This window comes from Podarcis bocagei, assembly GCF_964188305.1.
Source record: "Podarcis bocagei genome assembly, chromosome: 15".
Lineage (NCBI taxonomy): Eukaryota > Metazoa > Chordata > Lepidosauria > Squamata > Lacertidae > Podarcis > Podarcis bocagei.
This window is the reverse complement of record NC_138141.1, coordinates 43,804,417-43,826,454: the sequence shown is the minus strand read 5'-3', so window position 1 is coordinate 43,826,454 and position 22,038 is coordinate 43,804,417. Positions and strand designations below refer to the sequence as shown.

At 44.5% G+C, this 22,038-nt stretch overlaps 1 protein-coding gene across 1 annotated transcript; it reads left to right on the top strand.

Annotated features, from left to right (window-relative positions):
• The first annotated feature begins 2,520 nt into the window (after nucleotides 1–2,520).
• On the top strand, nucleotides 2,521–22,038 carry LOC308574402 (transient receptor potential cation channel subfamily V member 2-like). The gene is made up of 16 exons (XM_081172243.1): nucleotides 2,521–2,978; nucleotides 5,794–5,976; nucleotides 6,775–6,902; nucleotides 8,408–8,560; nucleotides 8,689–8,829; nucleotides 8,949–9,250; nucleotides 10,125–10,301; nucleotides 11,284–11,442; nucleotides 12,524–12,619; nucleotides 13,748–13,818; nucleotides 14,663–14,828; nucleotides 16,042–16,108; nucleotides 17,035–17,346; nucleotides 18,272–18,389; nucleotides 18,533–18,627; nucleotides 20,783–22,038. Exons 2-16 carry the CDS (start codon nucleotides 5,810–5,812, stop codon nucleotides 20,881–20,883), a joined length of 2,253 nt encoding a protein of 750 aa, XP_081028369.1. The 5' UTR covers nucleotides 2,521–2,978; nucleotides 5,794–5,809; the 3' UTR covers nucleotides 20,884–22,038.

Genomic DNA, 22,038 nt, shown 5'->3' with positions numbered 1-22,038 from the left:
CCAGTTGATGTGCTTCTTCATGCAATGTAGACTTACCAAGTTGAATGTTGTCCAGTCGCAAAAAATAATAGCAGACTGGAATCCCTCACACCCCAAAAACTATCTGTCTGTCTGTCTATCTATCTATCTATCTATCTATCTATCTATCTATCTATCTATCTATCTAATTTTTATTTATTTTCCATTTAATATTATACATTCACATCTTCATTATCCACTTTACCACTTTGGCTCTTTAGAGCCTATTGACTTCCTTCCCTCCCTCCTCATGGCTTTCAAAATTAACCTTTATATCATTGCATTTTGTATGTTTTCCAATTCTAATTGCACTCAACAGCTCAAAATTTAAATAAAAATAGAAAGACAGAACATTTCTCATTACAAGTCTTCAGACAACCCTGCTAGTGATGTTAATTGCTTACAATAATCTTTCAAATATTGTATAAATTTACTCCAGTCCTTTTGGAATATTTGATCATGCTGGTTTCGGATTTTTTTCTGTCAGCTTCGCCAGTTCTGCAAAGTCCATCATCTTCATCTGCCACTCTTCTCCAAAAACATATTTTTTAAGACCCCTCACTGAAGTAATTTGCAGAAATTGTTTCACCCCCTAAAATGACACCCTCTCATAGTAAAACATAGAAGGGGGAGCTCCTCTTTACGGAGCTTCATGAAAGGAAAGAGTTGGCACTCTCTGGGAGGTGTAAGAGAAGGCAATCGCACAAATGTCCCTCATGCGGAGCTTCTGTGAGGGTCTCCTTCCTCTCTTGTCATTATGGAGCCAGCTAAGAGATGCGCTGAGGGGACACATGGTGGTGCTAGCATTTCGTCCTGAAGGGAAGAAGGACCACTGCCCGCTTCTGATGCTTCAACATCTAAACCTCTTTGAATAGGAGGACAAAATGGCGGTGGTTCAACCTTAACCAAGGTTGTTGCCTACTGAAGCTTTTTCATCCTGGCAAAAGCACGGAGGGTGTAGGTTAGCAGCTTCCTGAATCATATAGGATTGTAGAGTTGGAAGGGACCTGTTATGTACTGAAGTTCTCACCCTGGGCCAGCAGGGGGATACTGTACATAGTTTTCACTCAGGTCCACATATGCAAATAAGGAATTGAAAGTGACGTTCAGTGATTGGATAGTTACAGAAAGTTGTTACTGTTGCTTTGTAGTTGAGCTCTATATAAGCAGGTTGGCTGAACCCTTCAGCTCAGTTCTGTTCTGGCCTGTGAATAAACAAGAGCTGTTTGAAGAATCGCTGTGCCGTCTGATATGTTCACCCACAACTTAACAGGACCCACGAGGGCCGTCTACTCCAACCCCCTGCAATGCAGGAATCTCAGCTAAAGCATCCATGACAAGATGGCCGCCCAACCTCTGCTTAAAATACTCCAAGGAAGGGGAGGCCACAACCTCCCGAGGGAGTCCGTTCCACTGTAGAACACCTCTTGCTGTCAGAAAGCGCTTCCTAATTTTTAGTGGGAATCTGCTTTCTTGCAACTTGAATCCATCGGTTCAGGTCCTACCCTCTAGAGCAGGCATGTGTTGGATTTCAGAGCCTATGAAGAAAGCCTTTCCTATGCCATTATGATTCTTAGGAAAAGAGATGACTTGCTAAAAACGTGACATGAGATGGAAAATTGGCCTAGAGGTGCAGTAACGGTGTGTGCGCTGCATGTGTTGGATTTCTGCCTGTCTTGCAGTCTGTCCTCTGTTTTTTCGAAAGCTCCAGGGACAGTGGCATCAGAATAAGCATAGCTAGGGTCAAAGTTCTTGGCCTCTAGAGTTAAGCCCCAGAGCACCGGAAGGAACCCAGCTGTTGGATCAAGTCAATCCGCCATCTAGTCTTGCATTCTGTTCTCACAGTGGACCCCCAGATGCCCCCAATGGGAAGCCCCACAAGTAGGACCCAAAGGTAAGAGGAACTGATACTCAGAGAAGCTTCTGGCAGTGGAGGGAGAACATAGCCATCGTGGCATGAATTTGCCTAACGCTTGTCATAGAAATCAACAAATCAGCAGTTTCTACCCAAATGCGATTTTGGTTTTAAACGCAGTGTAAGGCGTCTCTTTGGGAGTATATTATATTGTATTTAAAAATGGGGTATCAGAGTTTTTAGGGGGCTAACCAGGTTGGGGTAGCTGGGATAGCAGGCTTGTTGGTTTCTGAATGTCTTATGTAGATTTTTCAATTTCGTTGTTCTGTATGGGACAATGACAATAAAGGTTATCGTATCGTATTGTAACAAGGTTTGGTTTCAGGATTAAGGGCAATGCCCTGATCAACAAAAAAGAGTGACGGTAACATGGGGTATCTTTTCTTTTCTTTATTTATTTCATGAAATTTATCAACCGCTTGATTGCAGGTAAAACCTCAAAGCGCTTTGCAAAAAGAAGAGAAACAGCAAGAGGTTTTTAGCAGGCCCCGGGGATATTATGTGGAACCTATAACAGTTCCAGTTCTACAGATCGAAGCAGTCATGATGGACTATATGGAGTAAGGCAATCTTGCAGGTAGACTGGGATAAGGGTAAGGGTGGCAGCTGCTTGGTTCATATCACGGGCGTAGCCAAGGGAGGGCAGGGGGTAGCTTCCCCCCCCCCATGAAGTAATAAATAAAAATACTTAACTGACTAGTCACATCACATATAGCTTGGTTGCGCCCCTCCAAAAAAATCCTGCCCCTCCCAACATAAATCCTGGCTACGCCCATGGTTCATATTCTGTATATTTGAGGAAGTAACTCGTTGTTTGTTGTGTGTCAACTACTGGACAAATATTTGCATTTTGGACAAATGTTCAGAGCACCTATGGAGCAGGTGGGTAATGTGACTCTCCTGTTACGCATCTCGGAAAACAGAAGGATGTCGCAGGCGTATGTTTCAAAAGGTCATATTGTGGGATCCGTAACTACCTTGGACTCTGCTGGTCTCTGCGTGCTGTCCAGCACAAAATCCTAAATCTTAAGGCGCCTTCAGAAAAGTAAGATACCTTTGGAAATTTCTATTTTGCTTCCTTGAGGTGTGGCTTGGGGAGCCTGGAAGGGTGAGTGAAGCCTCGTACGTGGCCCAAGAAATGAACTCAGATACAACATCAGGAAAAGGAAACAGAACGACCTCCCCATTTGGAGCTTCAGTCCGTTGGCAGAGGACCCATTAAATATAACATATTTTCCATCAACCATGGCTGTTCCTACTGCCAGTATCATGGTGCAAAGATGGCTTATGCCCAGTATCTGGTTCATGAGTGGGGCTACACTGTTATTGCTCTAATTGAATTTCCACGCTGGTTATTATTATCCTCTCAGGAATAGCAGCTATTATGTTTGGAAAACTGTTCAGGTTAACCATTATTGTGCTTAATTGGTTCTAGCCCTCATGGGCCTGTGTTTTATCTGCGGAAAACCTGCTTATAAAACCGTCCCATCTAATTAATATGCTTCTTGCTTCATAAGTACAATTGCTCCTGCTGTAAGAACTACAACCCATCTCCCTTCTGGTAAGGTTAGGGACAAAAGAGAACTTTCAGAGGCCCAAAGGTATTAGGGCATAACCATACCTCAGCTTGCTTTTAAGGGAAATTGGAAAATTAAACAACCTTATGGGGGGGAGGAAAATAGTACTGTGAAATAGTGAAAAACTATTTTTTGCTTGTCAGTCAGGGAGAAGAGTTTCAGAGCCTGTGCAGAATGCTTTCCCTTTGCTCTGGAGTCATCAAAGCCACAAACCCAGCCCCATATGTCTGTGATTAGGGAATGATCTTTTAAATCAGAGGGGGTGAACCAACAGATATTTTTCAGAATCATAGAAACATAGGATTGTAGAGTTGGAAGGGATCCCAAGGGTCATCTATTTCAACCCCCTGCAATGCAGGAATCTCAACTAAAGCACCCATGACTGAGGGTCACCCAATCTCTGCTTAAAAACCTGCAAGGAAGGAGAGTCCACCGCCTCTCGTGGGAGTCTGTTCCAGTGCCAAACAGCTCTTACTATCTGATAGTTCTTCCCTAGGTCTAGTTGGAATCTCTTTCTTGTAACTTGAATCCATTTGTTCGAGTCCTACTCTCTGGAGCAGCAGGAAACAAGCTTGCCCCATCTTCCATGTATCAACCCTTGAGATATTTGAATATGGCTATCCTATCTCCATTCAGTCTCCTCTTTTCCAGGCTAAACATACCCAGCTCCTTCAATCATTCTTCACATAGCTTGGTTTCTAGACCCTTGATCTTGATTGCCTTCTTGCTGTTTGGTTTTTTTTAAAATAAAGTTTTTATTCACTAAAAACTTGAAGTGAGTTTCAGATATAAAATTGGCCTAGAGGTGTTGCAATGGTGTCTGTGCGTGCAGGCAGGCATGCATGCGTGTGTGGAATGTGTTGGATTTCTGCCTGCCATCCAGTCCCTGTTCTTTCTAAAGCTCCAGGTACGGTGCAATAAGAATGAGAATAGACACAGTTAGGGACAGTGCTCTTTGGGGCCTCTCAGGTTCCATGGTTGAGCCCTGGAGGACTTGAAAGAAGTTAAGAACATCAGAAGCGCCTGACGGCCAGTGGCTCATCTAGTCCAGCATCCTGGGGATGTCCATTCTCACAGGGGACAACCAGAGGCCCCCAATTGTTGTTGTTGTTTAGTCGTTTAGTCGTGTTTGTCTCTTCGTGGCCCCCTGGACCAGAGCACGCCAGGCACTCCTGTCTTCCGCTGCCTCCTGCAGTTTGGTCAAACTCATGCTGGTAGCTTCGAGAACACTGTCCAACCATCTCGTCCTCTGTCGTCCCCTTCTCCTTGTGCCCTCCATCTTTCCCAACATCAGGGTCTTTTCCAGGGAGTCTTCTCTTCTCATGAGGTGGCCAAAGTCTTGGAGCCTCAGCTTCAGGATCTGTCCTTCCAGTGAGCACTCTGGGCTGATTTCCTTAAGAATGGAGAGGTTTGATCTTCTTGCAGTCCATGGGACTCTCAAGAGTCTCCTCCAGCACCAGAATTCAAAAGCATCCATTCTTCAGTGATCAGCCTTCTTGATGGTCCAGCTCTCACTTCCATACATCACTACTGGGAAAACCATAGCTTTAACTATACAGAGGCCCCCAATGGGAAGCCTCAAATCAAGACCCGAGTGTGACAGGAACCAGTTCCTGGCAACTGGTATTCAGAGAGGCCTTTCACACTAGTAACCTTATCTTCCATGTATTTGTCTAAACCTTGCTATAGAAATCAATAAAGTTTGGCTTCAGGAGGAAGGATAATGAAATTTACCTTCATCAACAATAAGAGTGAAAGAGGCATGGAATAAGGGTTCATATTTGCTTCATTTGCTTCGTTCATATGCTGTATATTTGAGGAAGTGACTCATTGCTTCTTGTGTACCCACTCCGTATTTGCATTTTGGATGGTGTTCAGACTCTCCTAATACACGTCTCATAAAATAAAGCGACGAAGCTGGCTTATGTTTCAATTATTATCTTGCGCTTTGATTTGGGCCTCAGCCCAGTATACCTGAAGGAGGGTCTCCACCCTCATCACTCAGCCTGGACACTGAGATAGTCCTCTGAGGGTCTTCTGCTGGTTCCCTCACTACGAGAAGTGAAGTTACAGGAAACCAGGCAGAGGGCCTTCTCAGTAGTGGCACCCGCCCTGTGGAACACCCTCCCTTCAGATGTCAAGGAGATAAATAACTACATAACTTTTAGAAGACATCTGTAGGCAGCCATGTATCAGGAAGTTTTTAATGTTTGATATTTTACTATGTTATATATATCCTGTAGATTAAATAACTCTTCTTGTGGTGATCTATTCTCTTGCCAGCACTTTCAATAGCGTGATGCATACCTTACCAATACTGGAGATAGATGATGGCACCTTGGACAATGTGGAGGCAAGGGAGAAGAACGCAGTTGGGGGGAAAGGAGAGCCGCGGCCCATAGAAACCTCCTATGAGATGGAACATCCACCTAATCCAAAGATTAGGCTTAAGATTCCTCCTCTGAGGTAAGGAGTTTCCTTCAGGAGTCAACCCATCCACTACAGGGGTGGGGATCATCTGTGGCCCTCTGGAAGTTGGTGGACAACAACTTCCATCATGGCCATGTTGGCTGCTATTCACATTTGTTGACACTCTCAAAGAGTTCTGAAAGGTAAATCCCCCAGAGCCATCTGGAAACGCTCTGGATCAATCAGTCTCCAAGGGCGGGCCATACTAATAGATCTCCCACCTCTGCAGAGGGGGAAAGGTGCTGAAAGCCTAAATCTCCAGCTCTTCCTGTAGAAGCTTCCATGGATTGAACTTGGGACCTTCTGCTTGCAAGGATCTCTACCACTGAGGTGTAGTCCTTCCTAGACTAGCTGGTTGGCATCCATCTGTCTCAGGAGACAATGGAAAAGTATGCCTTTGAGGGTGAGGTCAAACCTACAAGGGATTCTCATATGGCAGGCTTAATGTTGCCAGCCAGTCACATCTACAATATAAAATGCTATGATACCAACTTAACATCCATCGATTCCCTGAATAAAAAAATCCCAGGAACTATAGTTTGCCAAAGGTTCTGAGAGTTAGGAGACCTCTAATAGTGCTACAATTCCCAGAGAGCTTTAGCAGTCAGTTCCTCTCGTCCATGAGAACTCTGGAAATTGTAACTCTGCAAGGCAAACTGGAGTCTCCTACTAACTCTACACACTCTTAACAAACAGTTCCCAGGATTCTTTGGGAGAAGCCACGACTGTTTAAACTGGTATGATGCTGCTTCAAATGTATGCTGCGGATTTGTTCATTCTGCTTTTCTTCCACAGTAAAGAGAATACTTTTAACAAGGATCGCCTCTTTGGTGCTATCGTGAGGGGGAACCCTGAGGAGCTGGAAGGACTGGGGGACTATTTGCGAAGAAGTGGCAAATATCTTACCAACTCTGAGTACACAGGTGGGCATGAGCCTGAGAGCTGGGGCTATTAGTAGTAGTAGTAGTATTAGTAGTACTTCACATTGATGTGAGAATAGGCAGGAATTTCAGGCTTCACAGAAGTATTTGCAAGATAGAGGAGGGCCATCAGAGTACAAGAGGACTGACAGTGGAGTTCGGAAGAGAAAAGAGTGAAAAAGTGATTTACTAATAGCATTATTTCTGAGGGTAAGTTGTGTGGTTTTTCACTAACTAGCTGCTTCACACCTGGCATTGTTTGGAAATTCTAAGGAATTAAAAGAACTTGTGGTTGAAAACAGGGCAGTTTTTGAAAGGCTCAGTCTGCCATATTGATTCAGTTGAGCAGGCAAAAACCTGTTTCCAGATCTCCCAAATCATCATGCAATATATGATTACAATACCTTAAGAGGTGTCCAAATACACAGTTCAGTTTTGAAAGGTTCAATCCATCATCTTGATTCAAAACAGATCCCAGTTGTATCCAGACTTAGACAAAAACCTGCTGCTTGGTCTCAGGGGCCAACATGCAAAAGTTGGTTAAAATCAGCACAGTTTTGAAATGCATATTCTACCATATTGATTCAAAATCGTCACCTGATTTTGGACCTTACATATTTTGTGGCCATTTATTTTGTAACTGCAAGTTTCCCTGTTTTACAACTGTTGCTTCAGACATACAATTTTTTAAAAAAACTTAACATCCCAATTAATGTGAAATTTGTTGAAAAATATTTGGTACTTACAAATTAGTGTTGTTCATGGGAATGAATGTACATCATCTGACTGCAGGATGTGTTGGGTTCAATCATTATGTGACCCATCTACACAGATTTCATGACCCAGTTGAACAGGCTGAGAAACGCTGTAGTATATTATGTTACCTGTTTTGTGTGCAGAAGACCCTAGGTTAAATTCCTATGAATTTCCAGTGAAAAGGATCTGAGAGCAGGTGAGGAGCAAGGCTAGGAATTGCAGATAAGTTCAGTGCAGTTAACAAAGTGAACCAACTTAATTCACAAATCCAAATTTGCTCTTTCCTTAATGTTTGAAATGTGGGTGGGGTGGCTTATTTGGCCTCTTGGCATGAGACTTTCTTGATCTTTATGGACATATCTTGTGATTAAAATCTTTAATCTCTGAGCGAAGACAGCAGATAAATATTTTAATAGCAAGTACTATTGGTCCAAAGAATCTTAGATCTGCTGGGTCTTTGTTAGGTTTCAAAATAGCTGCAACTCAATATTGTTTTCAAGACTGAGAGATCCTCTTCTCCTCTAGACAACTTTTGAAAACAATCCTTAATTTGGAGATGAGCTCTTTTGTGAAGGCTTTCTAAAATTCACCTGGTAGTCCATCTAAAGCTTTACAGCAAAACTCCCTGCTAAGTTTCTTTCCTTGGATATTCTTAAAGCATTTGATAGACTTGAATGGCCCTATACGCTGTCCTTGTTAGAAAAAAGAAATGCACTTATCCAAACAAAGGATGGAACTCCCTTCTCTTCCAGATGGAGAAACGGGCAAGACCTGCTTAATGAAGGCCTTGCTGAATTTAAAAGATGGGGCAAACCCCACCATCCCTTTGCTGCTGAAGATAGATCAGGAGACCAAGAACCCAAGGCCTCTGATCAACGTAGCTTGTAAGGATAGCTTCTATAAAGGTGAGAACCTTGGGGTGGGGAGACAGCATTAAAAAAAGAACTCCTCCACTCAGGCGTAGGAGAACATGCTTGTTTTCTACGTTTGACTTCTTTAATGATTTTCTTTCATGCCATTTTTGTTCTGCTAGGCCACACAGCACTCCACATTGCCATTGAGGAGAGGAATCTAGATCTGATCAAGCTCCTGGTGGAGAACGGCGCTGACGTCCATGCCAAGGCCTGTGGAAAGTTCTTCCACCAGCAGGAGAAAGGGGCATGCTTCTACTTTGGTAGGTGCCTAAAGTCCGCTGTCACAGATTATTGAAGTGGGTGCTCGTTTTTGTAACTTGTGCCAAAAGCAGCCATTCCTCTCCCAGCTTTGCTTCCGTTTATCTCCTTCCTCCTCCAGGTGAGCTTCCCCTCTCCTTAGCTGCTTGCACCAACCAACCAGAAGTGATCAGGTATCTCCTGGATAACCCTCATCAGAAGGCCAACCTGGCAGAGCGGGATTCGCTCGGCAACACAGTCCTCCATGCCTTGGTGATGGCGGCCGATGATGCGGATGAGAAGAACAGGGAGCTGGTGATTGGGATGTACAACAAGATCCTGATGCACAGTGCTACGCTCAACCTGAGTCAGAAACTGGAGGAATTAACCAACAGGGAAGGCTTGAACCCTTTGACCCTGGCCGTCAAGACTGGAAAGATTGAGGTAAGTCAGTTGGGAGCTTATCATCAGCTGCATTTCTGAGCTGAGGAACCTGTGACCTTCCAAGATGTTGTTGGATCCCAGTTCCCATCATTCTCCTGGCTGCTCTCACTGCTCATTCTCATCGGCTACTTGGAGATGGAAGTCCAACAATATCTGGAAGGTGGCATCTTCATGTCATGCTAGCAGAGATTCAGGCCACACAAGTTAGGTCAGTATTGTCAACCTCTAGGTAGGAGGCTGAGACTGAGAGGACAACTTGAAGAAGACAACTTAAGAAGATTTGTACCGGGCATACATGATTTCACAAGTCCGCCATTACAGTGCACAAGCTCAGATATCATGTCCTAGGGATGGCGAGACTCAGGCCCGAGAGCCAGTTTCAACCCTCCAGGCTTCTCTATCCAGCCCTTGGGACTATTTTTAGACTTCACACCCTCCAAGCTACAGCTGTTTCTGGCACAGGTGTAGTGGTTCAGGGTTATGGGAGATTGAAGTCCTGTTACTATTTCTGCAGCAGGGTCCCTTTCTCCAGTGTCCAAAAGGGGAGCTTTTTAGCCACTGAGAAGAAATCTTCCCACCCTTTGTGCTGATTGGAGCCAATCAGAGTCAGCCACACAGGATGGGCTCCTAAGGTCACTCTGGAGAAGACATGCCAGCAGAACACTGAGGTGTTGTTGGTCTGTACATTCCAGAGCTAAGCATTTAGAAACATCAAAAACACTGAAAAGGCCAGTTCTCATCTTGCCACCCTGCAGACCTCTTGTAGAAGGAGCACACAAAGAAGGGCCTCATATGATGTTTAAGTAGAAATAAGCATAAATGTTGGAAGGAAAAAACCCAAAGAAAATCCCTCCCCCTTTTCTGTCCTTCCTAGATCTTCAAAAACATTATTCACCGCGAAATCAAAGACCCGCAGTACCGTCACCTTTCGTGGAAGTTCACTGAATGGACCTACGGGCCTGTCCACATCTCTCTCTACGACCTGACCTCCATTGACAGCTATGATGAGAACTCTGTGTTGGACATTCTTGCCTACAGCAGCGATACTCCGGTGAGATGATCAATGAAGGCGACTTGTCTGCTTTAAAATAATCACTGGGGGAGATCCTTCAGTTCTCTCTGCAGCTAGGCTTCTCTCTTCAGGAGATTTTCTTGGTGCCATCTTTGTTTTATTTCCAGTACTGAGCAACACCCCCTTAAAAGAAGTTTGCACTGGTGATTAGATACTTGTTTTCTTCTTTGAAGAAGTCTCCATGAGAATATATTTATTGTGGTCTTCCCAAAGACACTGGTTGGCCACTGTGTGACACTAGATGGGCCATTGGCCTAATCCAGGAGGGCTACTATTGCCTTGGAGAGTCTAGATTTGATTCCTTTGTGGATACTTATTTTGGGAAAACAAAATAGGTGACCTTGATCGATAAAAAGCTGTAATATAAAATCTTGGATTGCTGTACTTTATCTCTGTTTTTATGACATTTGTTTTGGCATTTTAATACTGATTTGTTCTATTGTACATGTCTTAGAAAATTTGAAACAATTGAGCAGTTTAATATCATGCAACAAACATATACACACCAGTAAAGGCCATAGGCTGAATAAGCTGTGGTTTCGTGCAACTTGGAGCAGGGCAGGGGTACCCTGTTTCTCTCTGTTTTGATGGCACTGTTACGACATTCTTATGCTGATTTGCACTGTTGTACATGGCTTAGAACATTTTAGATGAATAAACAGTTGAATACCTTTAAGTAAAGAAACACACACCAGTATAGGCCTCTTCGTTGCGCAAAACCACAGTTTATTCAGCCAACCTGTTTGCAGGCTGAAGAAGCTGTGGTTTTGTGCAACTTGGAGCAGGGCTAGGGTACCCTATGGCCCTCCAGATGGTTTTGGGTGCCAACTGCCAGCAGCCTCAGCATGGCTAATAACGAGGGATGGTGGGGGCTGAATCAATGAATTATTTTCTTTCTTTCTTTCTTTCTTTCTTTCTTTCTTTCTTTCTTTCTTTCTTTCTTTCTTTCTCCTACATACAGAAGCGGTACGAGATGGTGGTCCTGGAACCTATAAACAAGCTTCTTCAAAGCAAATGGGACTCCTTTGCTGCCATGAGATTTTACATCAGTTTTTTCTCCTATGTGCTGTTCATGTCCGTGTTCTCAGCTGTTGCTTATCACCGGCCTCTGGAGGGGAAGGTAACAGCAGCTTTGGGGCTTGGGGGATACAGAGAGGGAGGCAGAGAGAGGAGGAGGGTGGCTCTCTAGGGCAAAAGTGTGGAAGCTCCCTGTTTGTTCTACAAGGCCCTTTTGGGCCAAGCCTCACCCACCTGCCCATACATGATGTAGGGCAAGGGTGGCAGAGAGATTTAATTTAGTTTGCGCTGAAAGGCAAACCTACTTAATTTCCACTTTCTGAACTGAAATGCAGTCATCCTTTGAAATCCACACTTCTCCGCATCTTTCACTGCGGTTCTGCAGCCAAGCAACATGTACAAAAGATGAACAAGTGTGCATTATTATGGATATATCAGGGGAAGATGACATACAAAAGTACATTATGTTAGGGAAATCCACACCGTGATTTTCCCGTCTGGAAACCAATGTCCCCACTGTGGAAGGACGTGTGGATCCAGAATTGGCCTCTATAGTCACTTACCAACTCATTGTTAAAACCGTGTTTATGGAAGACAATCTTACTCGGCTACGAGGGATCGCCAAAGAAAGAAGAAGATGTTAGGGATGGTTGGTGTGCCAAATTTGCATTTAAATTCAGTGTGCCAAATTTGCATTTAAAGGCAAACCTACCTAATTTCCACTTTTTGGAACAATCCATAGACTGAAACACGACCATCCTTTCACATTTTACAATGCAATTCTCAATCCAAGTAGCATGTACAAAAAAGAGAAAGAAATGCATGTACTTAGAGCAATGTGTGCATAGTTTTTCCTGAGAATGTTTTAAAAATGAGAATCCATTTTCATGGTTTTTATTTCATTTTATTGTAAACTGCTGCAGAGGACCAAAATGAAGATTGGAGAAAAGGAGAGAAGCCAGTACTGACAGATCCATACATCCATAGTTGTTAGGGAGTTAAATTTGTGCCTAGGTCAAAAAGAGGGTACCATCAACCAGTTGATTGGCACTGGCAACACCCTCTTCAGACTTCTGTGCATCTTTTTGCAAACCCTGACAAACAGTTGATTGTCTCTGCTTTTATCTTAATGAATTACGTAAGTTCTCTCTCCCAACCTATCTTTTTTCCTTTAATCTTTCCAGCCTCCTTTTCCAGTGACACTCACTGCTGGAGACGTATTGAGGCTCATTGGCCAGATCATTGTCTTAACTGGAGGCGTGTATCTCCTCGTTGATCAGGTATGACATACTCTTATAGCTCTTCCTGCTGCTGTTTGGGATGTGTTTGATATCTTAGGTTGGCTACAGAAATCCAGAAGAAAATAGGACTGGCTGCAGAATTATAGAGCATCAAATCTTTCCTTTTAAAAGAATTAACAAAGCACCTAGTACTTAAGGTTCCACACACTACCCTGGTTTGCACATAACCATGATTTGTTTTTCCTAACTATGGTTAGTTTGGACGTACAAGCCTACATCAGACTCACTATTTTTTTTCTGCCAACCCACCATGATGTGAAGCCTTGAAAAAAATAGGTGATATCCTAACTAACCCAAGAGATATCCTAACCCAAGGATACGATAAAGCAAAAATGAATATTTCACAGAGAATTAGAGGCACGGGGGAAGAACACTGAGGAAGACTTCTTCTGCATGCAGCATTTAGGAACACTGACATCATAAGCTGCTAAAGTTTCAAGAGACCATTGTGTAAGTTCTGTCATGCACAACTGCAAGGAGAACACAAATTAAACCACTGAGATAGAAGATCTGAAGCACTCCAGATGATTTGCCCATGTATATATCTGGCGGGAAGGCAACACATGGGTGTCTGCAATGATCAGTGCAATGCATTGCTAATTAATATTGTATAATTTTAGAAGGTTGTGCAGACTTAGTTTGGACTTATCATGAAGGGATCTTGCGCTTCTGAATTTGCCACTGCACTATTTCTGCTGTGGGACGCGGGTGGCGCTGTGGGTAAAACCTCAGCGCCTAGGACTTGCTGATCGCATGGTCAGCGGTTCGAATCCCCGCGGCGGGGTGCGCTCCCGTCGTTCAGTCCCAGCACCTGCCAACCTAGCAGTTCGAAAGCACCCCCGGGTGAAAGTAGATAAATAGGGACCGCTTACCAGCGGGAAGGTAAACGGCGTTCCGTGTGCTGCGCTGGCTCGCCAGATGCAGCTTGTCACGCTGGCCACGTGACCCGGAAGTGTCTGCGGACAGCGCTGGCTCCCGGCCTCTTAAGTGAGATGGGCGCACAACCCTAGAGTCTGTCAAGACTGGCCCGTACGGGCAGGGGTACCTTTACCTTTACCTTTATTTCTGCTGTACTGACAAGAGTGTTCCTGTCCATTTGCTTATTAGGCTTTTTACCTGTGGAGAAGACGCCGGTCACTGACAACTCTACTTCAGGATGGCTACATCGAGATTTTTCTGTATGTTGGGGGGGCGGCGGTAGGGAAGAGGTTTTTTTAAAAAAATTAATAGTTGTTTTAAAACTGTTTTTACTGATAGTTTTATTGTTTCATGCTTTTTGTAAAGAGCTTTGAGCCTGGCTTCCACTGGGGAGGGCGGGATATAAATAAAAATTTATAAATTATTATTATTATTATTATTATTATTATTATTATTATTATTATTATTATCATCATCATACATTCAAGCAGCACAAAACTTTTATGAAATAATTTTTTGTGTGGAATTACTGGAGCCAAGGTCTCTCATTGGGACACTTATACAGTACAGTGGTACCTCAGGTTACAGATGCTTCAGGTTACATACGCTTCAGGTTACAGACTCTGCTAACCCAGGAATAGTGCTTCAGGTTAAGAACTTTGTTTCAGGATGAGAACAGAAATCGTGCTCTGGCGGCACAGCGGCAGCAGGAGGCCCCATTAGCTAAAGTGGTGCTTCAGGTTAAGAACAGTTTCAGGTTAAGAACGAATTAAGTACTTAACCCAAGGTACCACTGTAGTTATGGTTTGTTCCTGTTTCACCGGTCATGGTTTATCCCCTAGGACAAATCAGAAGCCCCGCTTTGAATGTAATGCGATAGCCAAACCATGGCTTAGCTCTGGGTACTGTGGCGGCAGCAGGACCAAGGGAGGAGTGAAGAGGCTGCCTTTTCTTCACTGAATACCCACCCTGTAGCTCATTCATGCTTAGCTGTGGCATGTGGCTTAGCTTTTGTGTGCTAGGCAGGCCAAGCAGACTCCTCTATGCCTGAAAGGCGCCTTCTCTAAGCGGAACCATCTCCCCCCCCCCCTCATTTTATCACAGGCTGTTGCAGTCAGTGACCCTGCTGGTTTCGGCAGTGATGTACCTTGCAGGCCTGGAAGATTACCTGTCTTGGATGGTCTTCTCCCTCCTGCTCGGCTGGACAAACCTGCTGTATTACATGCGAGGCTTTCAGCAGACCGGGATCTACGTTGTCATGATACACAAGGTTGGTATAACTGCATATTCTAAAGGTCTAACAGCCTGTATTCCCATGCTTTGCTGCATGTTCTGTGATCTTAAATCTCTGCTGGCGCCCTCTCACCAAAGAGTGCTCCAAAACCTGGATCTAGGCATTCAGGGAATTGCCTCTTTATTTTCCCTTTTAGCCAAATACCAAAATATTAAAACCTGCACACTGTATATAACAGACCTGGCACACCTTTCTCTTGGAACTTAAGCACCTGGTGTTTTCAGTGTTCTTAAGTGCTCAGCATACAGCATACAGAACTTCCTCAGTGTTCTTCCTGAGTACCTTCTTCAGAGTGACCCTAGGTGCCCATCCTCCGTGGCTGACTCACTTCTGCTTATGCCGATTGGCTCCAAAAAGGGTGTGAGGATTCCCTTTTAGCTGATTGGGTGACTCCAGGATGCTGGAAGGAGAGACCCTGCTGCATAAATAGTAAAAAGTCATTGACACCTGCGATCCTGGGCCACGACGCCTCTCATAGGCTTGCTGTGTGAGGTTAAGCTTGTTGGTTATATGAAGCTGATTAATCCCACACTTCAAGAAGAAGAAGAGTTTGGATTTGATATCCCGCCTTTCACTCCCTTTAAGGAGTCTCAAAGCGGCTAACATTCTCCTTTCCCTTCCTCCCCCACAACAAACCCTCTGTGAGGTGAGTGGGGCTGAGAGACTTCAGAGAAGTGTGACTGGCCCAAGGTCACCCAGCAGCTGCATGTGGAGGAGCGGAGACGCGAACCCGGTTCCCCAGATAACGAGACTACCGCTCTTAACCACTAGACCATACTGGCTCTCTCAAGTTAAACACAAATTAATTTACTGAGAAGGAAGATATTGGAGCACTCAAACAATTTTCCCATGTGATTTGCGCAGAAAAGTCGATTTAACTGAACGGCAACACATGGAGATCAGTACTGCTTATTGCAACGCATCCCTAATTATTGTTGTATATTTCTAATATTATTGTACAAACTTAGAGTTGTATAACATTAGAAGGGTGTGTGGCTGTGAGGGCACGTGTCTGTGGATACCATGAAGGGACCCTGCATTTCTGAATTCGCAACTGCACTACTGTTAAACTGCAAGGCAATGTGATTGGCCCAAGGTCACTTGGGCAAAAATCTGAACCCGAGTCTCTGCCCAGTCCTCCATCATGCTGGGGTTCCCCAATTCACTTCTATCCTGCTCTGCATTCCAGGCTATCCTGCGGAACCTCATGCATTTCCTCATGGTCTATGTGATCTTCCTCTTCAGCTTTTCAACAGGTGAGTCTCTACCTGTCCTAACAGGGAAGGGCCAGAACTGGCAGCAGAAACCAGAATCCTATCCACTTCCTCCTTTAGCAGCACCGTTGACTGTTTTTTTGCATCCAATATATGAAGACAAGGAAAAATGACACATAGTAATAATCATGCCTAGTAATCATGCCGCCTGATCTCAGTTGCAGGGCTGGCCCTGCTATTAGGCAGAGTAAGGGGATTCAATGATATTCGTGCATCCCACTCTCCCCTGCAAAGGCCAGGGTTAAGAGGTGTGTCTTCAGCATATCGCAGAAACTATATACAGTGGTACCTCGGGTTACAGACACTTCAGGTTACAGACACTTCAGGTTACAGACTCCGCTAACCCAGAAATAGTACCTCGAGTTAAGAACTTTACTTCAGGATGAGTACAGAAATCGCACAGCGGCAGCGGGACGCCCCATTAGCTAAAGTGGTGCTTCAGGTTAAGAACAGTTTCAGGTTAAGAACGGACCTCCAGAACGAATGAAGTTCTTAACCCGAGATACCACTGTAATGGAAGTGCCCGATGCACATCTATGGGGAGAGACTTCCACAACTTAGGGGTTACCACAGAGAATGTCCTTTCTCGGGTCACCGACCCCCAAACTTCAGAGGGTCACAGAACTTCCAAGGAGCCCCCTCTGCTGATTTTAATGCACAGGAGGGTCTGTAGGGAAGTACAAAAAAAAACCCTGTGTCATTTATCACTTGAAACACTCGTGTGAGCGCCTCAAATTGGACCTGGAAACCAACGGGCAACCCAAGATGAGTTGTGGATGGCACAGCCCATAACTAGTAGGTCCTGAGTTGTGACATCTTTCGGGACAGGGTTCTCATGCAAATAGAGAGGTTTACAAGGAGATTCTTCAAGGACCCCCTGATTTAAATATTCTCATTTCCCATTTCAGCCCTTGTCATACTTACTGGGGAGGCTCCCCAGCCAGTCCAGAATGGGTCTTCCCTCGTCAACAGTGATGGCAAAGACCAAGTCAAGTATGTTGGGCTGCTACAGACGTCCCTGGAGCTGTTCAAGTTCACCATTGGGATGGGGGAGTTGGAGTTCCAACAGAACATGAGGTTCAGGTACTTTGTGATGTTCCTCCTGCTCTTCTATGTCATCATGACTTACATCCTCCTTCTGAACATGCTGATTGCCCTGATGAGTGAGACGGTCACCGAGGTCTCTGAAGATGGTCAAAAGATCTGGAAGCTGCAGGCAAGTCCAAAACCATTTCTGGGTGGGGCTTAATTTGAACCAAGGCCATTACACCAAGGACCCCTCCAAACTGGCTGTTTCTGTGTACATTCTTCAGCATGTCTCTATCATTGACTGTTAGCTTTGTCCTTGGTTTTGACAAGCATAATGGGCCTTGCTCATTGCTTTGGGGAAATGAAGCTACTGGGTGCAGCATACAACAGCTGAAAATAAATAAGTACACTGGCTCCTCACTCTCCAACCCTTGATCCCACTGCGACAGCTGCCTGTTAGCTCAGCCCTGACAAAGGATTCACACATAAGGAGAGCCCTGATGGAACGGGGCCAGATGAACCAGTACACTAAAGGCCCCTCCAAACTGGCTGTTTCTGAGTGTTCTGCAACATGTCTCTTTGTCATAGACTCTTGGCTTTATTCACTGGTCTTGACAAGCACAGTTGCCATTGTTCACTGGCCAGGGAACATAAAGCTATACGTTGCGGCATACAGATCCTGTAAATAAATAAGTACGCAAATTCCTGCCTCCTCACTCCCCAACTCTCGATCCCACTCTGACAGCTGCCTATTCACTTAACCCTGACAAAGGATTCACACATAAGGAGAACCCTAATGGAACAAGCCCATGTGGTTCAGCACCCTGTTCCAAAGTGGCCCCCTGGGTGCCTATGGCAAGTCTACAAGCGGGAACGCATTTCGGAGCACCTGCTTTGCATGCAGAAGGTCCCAGGTTCAATCCCTCCAGTTTTCAGGAAAGGGCTGAGAATGTCCCTCACCTGAAACCCCCAAGAGCCACTTCCAGTCAGGTCAACTATATGAAGCTAGGTGGAGGAGTGGTCTGACTTCATATAAGACAGCTTCCTCTGCTCCTATTCAAATCACCCCTACATCTGAAAATGTGACTATTCCTCCTGAATTGTACCCACAGCGAGCAACTGCTATTATGGAGTTGGAGAAAAGCTGGGTTTGGCATTGGCAGAAACCCAAGCGATCTGGTTGCCAGCTGTCTATCGGCTCCAAAGACGAGAAAGATAAGAGATATTTTTTCCGGTGAGTTTGACCGTGCCTTGCGCTGTCGCAGGTCGACAGAGCAACAAGGGCTACACAGATAAGCAAATATATACTGACTGTGTCTTTCCCCCAAGTGAGCGACGGGATTCAGGTGGTTCACCATTTATTTGTATGTTTTGCAGAGTAGAAGAGCTAGATTGGGCTAACTGGAAGAAAGAGGTGGGAGCCCTCAAGGAGGAGCCTGCAGACTCAGACCACGACGAGACAGTGTCAAAAGGCAAGTGAAGAGCAACACCCTACTCCAGATGTGGGGAACCTGTGACCCTCCCATCACCCCCATCCAGTACACCTGGTGTTTGGGGATGATGGGATTTGTAGTCCAACAACATCTGGAGGGCTACAAGTTCACCAAACCTATCCTAAACAAGTCTAGGGGAACCTGCAGCCTTCCAGATGTGCAGTTACAACCCTCAGCAGGCAGCATGGCCCAACGCTCAGGGATGATGGGAGTTGAAATCCAGCCACAACTGGAGGGCCACAGGGAACCCCTTCCTCTTACTCAAAAGCCTTCCTTACCTACTTGCCTTCACAGTCATTAATGCACTATCAGGTAAGTCTATGTGGCACTTGAGACCTTTGGACAGCACCACAGCCTGCTTGCGGCTCTCTCTTTTTTGGCTGGCCAGCAGGTGATGTTGCTTTATCAGAATCAGGAAAACAGTCGCAGGAGAAAGTCTCATGCCTGCCCATCTCTGCAGATGAGTGACTTCTCTTAGCAAAAGAGTATTTTAATTTTATTTATTTTTAAAGATAATATTCATGATGTCACAGCTGCTCTCTCTATACTTCTGAGATTTTCAGAAGCGCTACAGGTTTTTAGGAAAGAGTCTTTCTCAGTTCTTTATGGAGGAACCACAATTGGTTTTTTTTTAAAAAAACACACATTTTTTTAATGTTGGAGATGCAGATTAAACAAAGCAGATTACAGACAAATCTTCTTGGATTGTTCTCAAATAGAAATGTTCTGAAAATCTGTTCAGGCTAATATCTCTGATAGGTTAGGATACCATATACCCTTGGATCCTAAAATATATCTGCTTGGTTATCTAAAAGATGTTATTTTGGAAAATGATCATGAAATAGTGTTCAACCTTATAACTGCTGCTAAGATTAGAATAGCTAAAGGGTGAGGCATATATCCCACTATATCTGAATGTTATGAAAATTTAGTCCATGGTAACTATGATTAAGCTAACTTATTATATAAACCAGCCTAACTTTGTTTTTTTTGGGGGGAAAGATTTTTTTTGAATTGTTTTGGAACAAGAAGTTCAGTGATTATATCCAACCTCATGCTGCTTTCAACCTGCTGTAATAGTATTTCTTTATGCTCTTTATCTGTAATGTGTATGGGTTGCTCGTGCGTAAGTTGCCGCCTCTCCAGGCTTTGTTGCCTTGCTAAACCTTTCAGTCTGGGCAGCCCTTCACTTCGTGGCTGCCTCAGTCGCTAGCAGAATCCGTCAGTGGGCGTTTTCTTTTCCAACATAAAAGTTGTTTGACACCCAGTCTCCTCCTACTCTCTCTGCGCGGAAGTCTTCTGCGCAGGGAGGGCGTGGGTAGCGGAGGACCCGTGCTCTCCCCGCTGGTGTCCGGTGAAGAGTCCTGGAGCCCTCTCGCCGATTCCCCCATCAGCCCCTCTATATCCCTGGTGTTGCGCTGATTTGCTTCCCCATCTGCGGAGCTGCCTCTCTCCCTGCTGGGCCCTTCTCCAGCATCATTTGAGAGCCTTCCCTCCGCCTCTAGCTCCGATGTCAGTTCCCTGACATTATGTTATGTAGTGTAGTTTCACCCTGGGCCAACAGGGGGATACTGTATATAGTTTTCACTCAGGTCTGTAGATAGTTTTCACTCAGGTCCGCGGCAGTTAGTTTAGGCGGGAACTCTGAGCTGTTGTGGTTACAATGTTGACAGCCGGCTGCCTATAAATACAGGCCGGCTGAGCTGTTCGCAGTCAGTTCTATTTCAGCTTGTCTTAATAAAGAGCTACTTGAAGAAATCGCTGTGCCGGCTGCTATGTCAACCCACTACTTAATACATTATCTTTGGTTCATTTTGTTTAATTGAAAAACAAAACATCATCATTATAAGAAGAGGAAGAATACCATACAATAATGAAGGGGGAATGGATTTGGGGGGAGCTTTATATCATTCCAGACAAAAATATGCACCGCAAGCATCACTGGACAGGAAGTGACAGAAAAATATCAGGAGCTACCAGGGATCAAACCTGGGACCTTCTGCATACAAAGGCCCGGCTACAGCTCAGCTCCTCCTAACTTATTTGCCTGGGCACAACCGCTGACCTCCTGGAAGACTTGCCTGTTCTTGCTTCACAGCCTTGATAGATGCTTCCCCATTCTGTCCCATTCCAGGGAAGCGCCTGCTGAACCGAGTGTCTCAGGGGGTGAGGGCACGATTCACGACGCCGGAGGTGGCGGAGGAACAGATGCCGCTGCAAGACGGAAGCCACTGAGAGAGAGAGAGAGACACACACCAGGAGTGCATGATGGATTGCTCAGACCACGTGAACACCCACCTCCAGCTATGCTCCTTCAATGGCTTGAGAGCAATCTGACCACGGCAACAACAAAACAAATCACTGTTAAGGACCACGCAGCATGCCTTTTACAGGCTGGGTGTTTTTTTTATTTATTTATACATTTTTATTAGTTTTTTAACATCTCATTTCCAACAATCATTTAACATAAATTCTTATCTTATACTATATTTTAGACTTCCATCAACAACCTCTGAAGATTGTCCGTTCTTTTTCACTTATTCTGCATTTCTTAATTTCTCTATTACTTTTAATTATCTTTAACTAATAATTCCCTTCATAATCTTCCTTGCAATATTTCACATAATCCTCCTTACAGAACTTCTTGCAATCCTACTAGTGTAATCTGTTTATTACAATTGCTTTTTAAATAGTTCAAATATTTACTCCAGTCTTCTAAGAATCTCTGGTCCTGCAGGTTTTGAGTCCTTCCTGTTAATTTGTCTAATTCTGCATAATTCTTCTTGTTTCCATTTCTGTGCCAGTAATATTCTTGCTGCCGTTATTGCATATAAAAACAATTTACAATCCGGTCTGTTAATGTCCTCCCCTACAGTGCCCAGTAAAAATGCTTCTGGTTTTTGAATAAATGTAGGCTGGGTGTTAACAGTCTTGCTTTAGAGGAAGGTTAGTTCAAAGAGTTTCCTATCAAAGAGTTTCAGCCTAAGACCATCAGAAGCGCCTGGCTGCAGTGATACCTGGGTGTGATTCCCTGGGACCCAGGTGGATGTCAGTAATGCTCACTAATTCAGACAACTTCATGTAGCAGGTTGCAGAATAGCAACATTTTGCATGAAACAGAAAAAGTAATGAATTTATAGACTTTGCTCAAAACTACCTGTTGCTGTAGTAATTAGGAGCAGGCTGCTCTGACCAATGAGATTAGTTTTAGGGTCCATGGGCTGTTCATGCATTCTGTTATCCAATCATATTGCTGAAAGGGATTGTTCACGAGCTAGAGAGTGTAATAAAAGTGTTTGAATTCTGCATTCTAGGTCCAGAATTTGGAGAACTCCTCTGGGTCATATATGCTTACTGCAGCCTGCAATAAAATCTGAACTCTTCCCACGA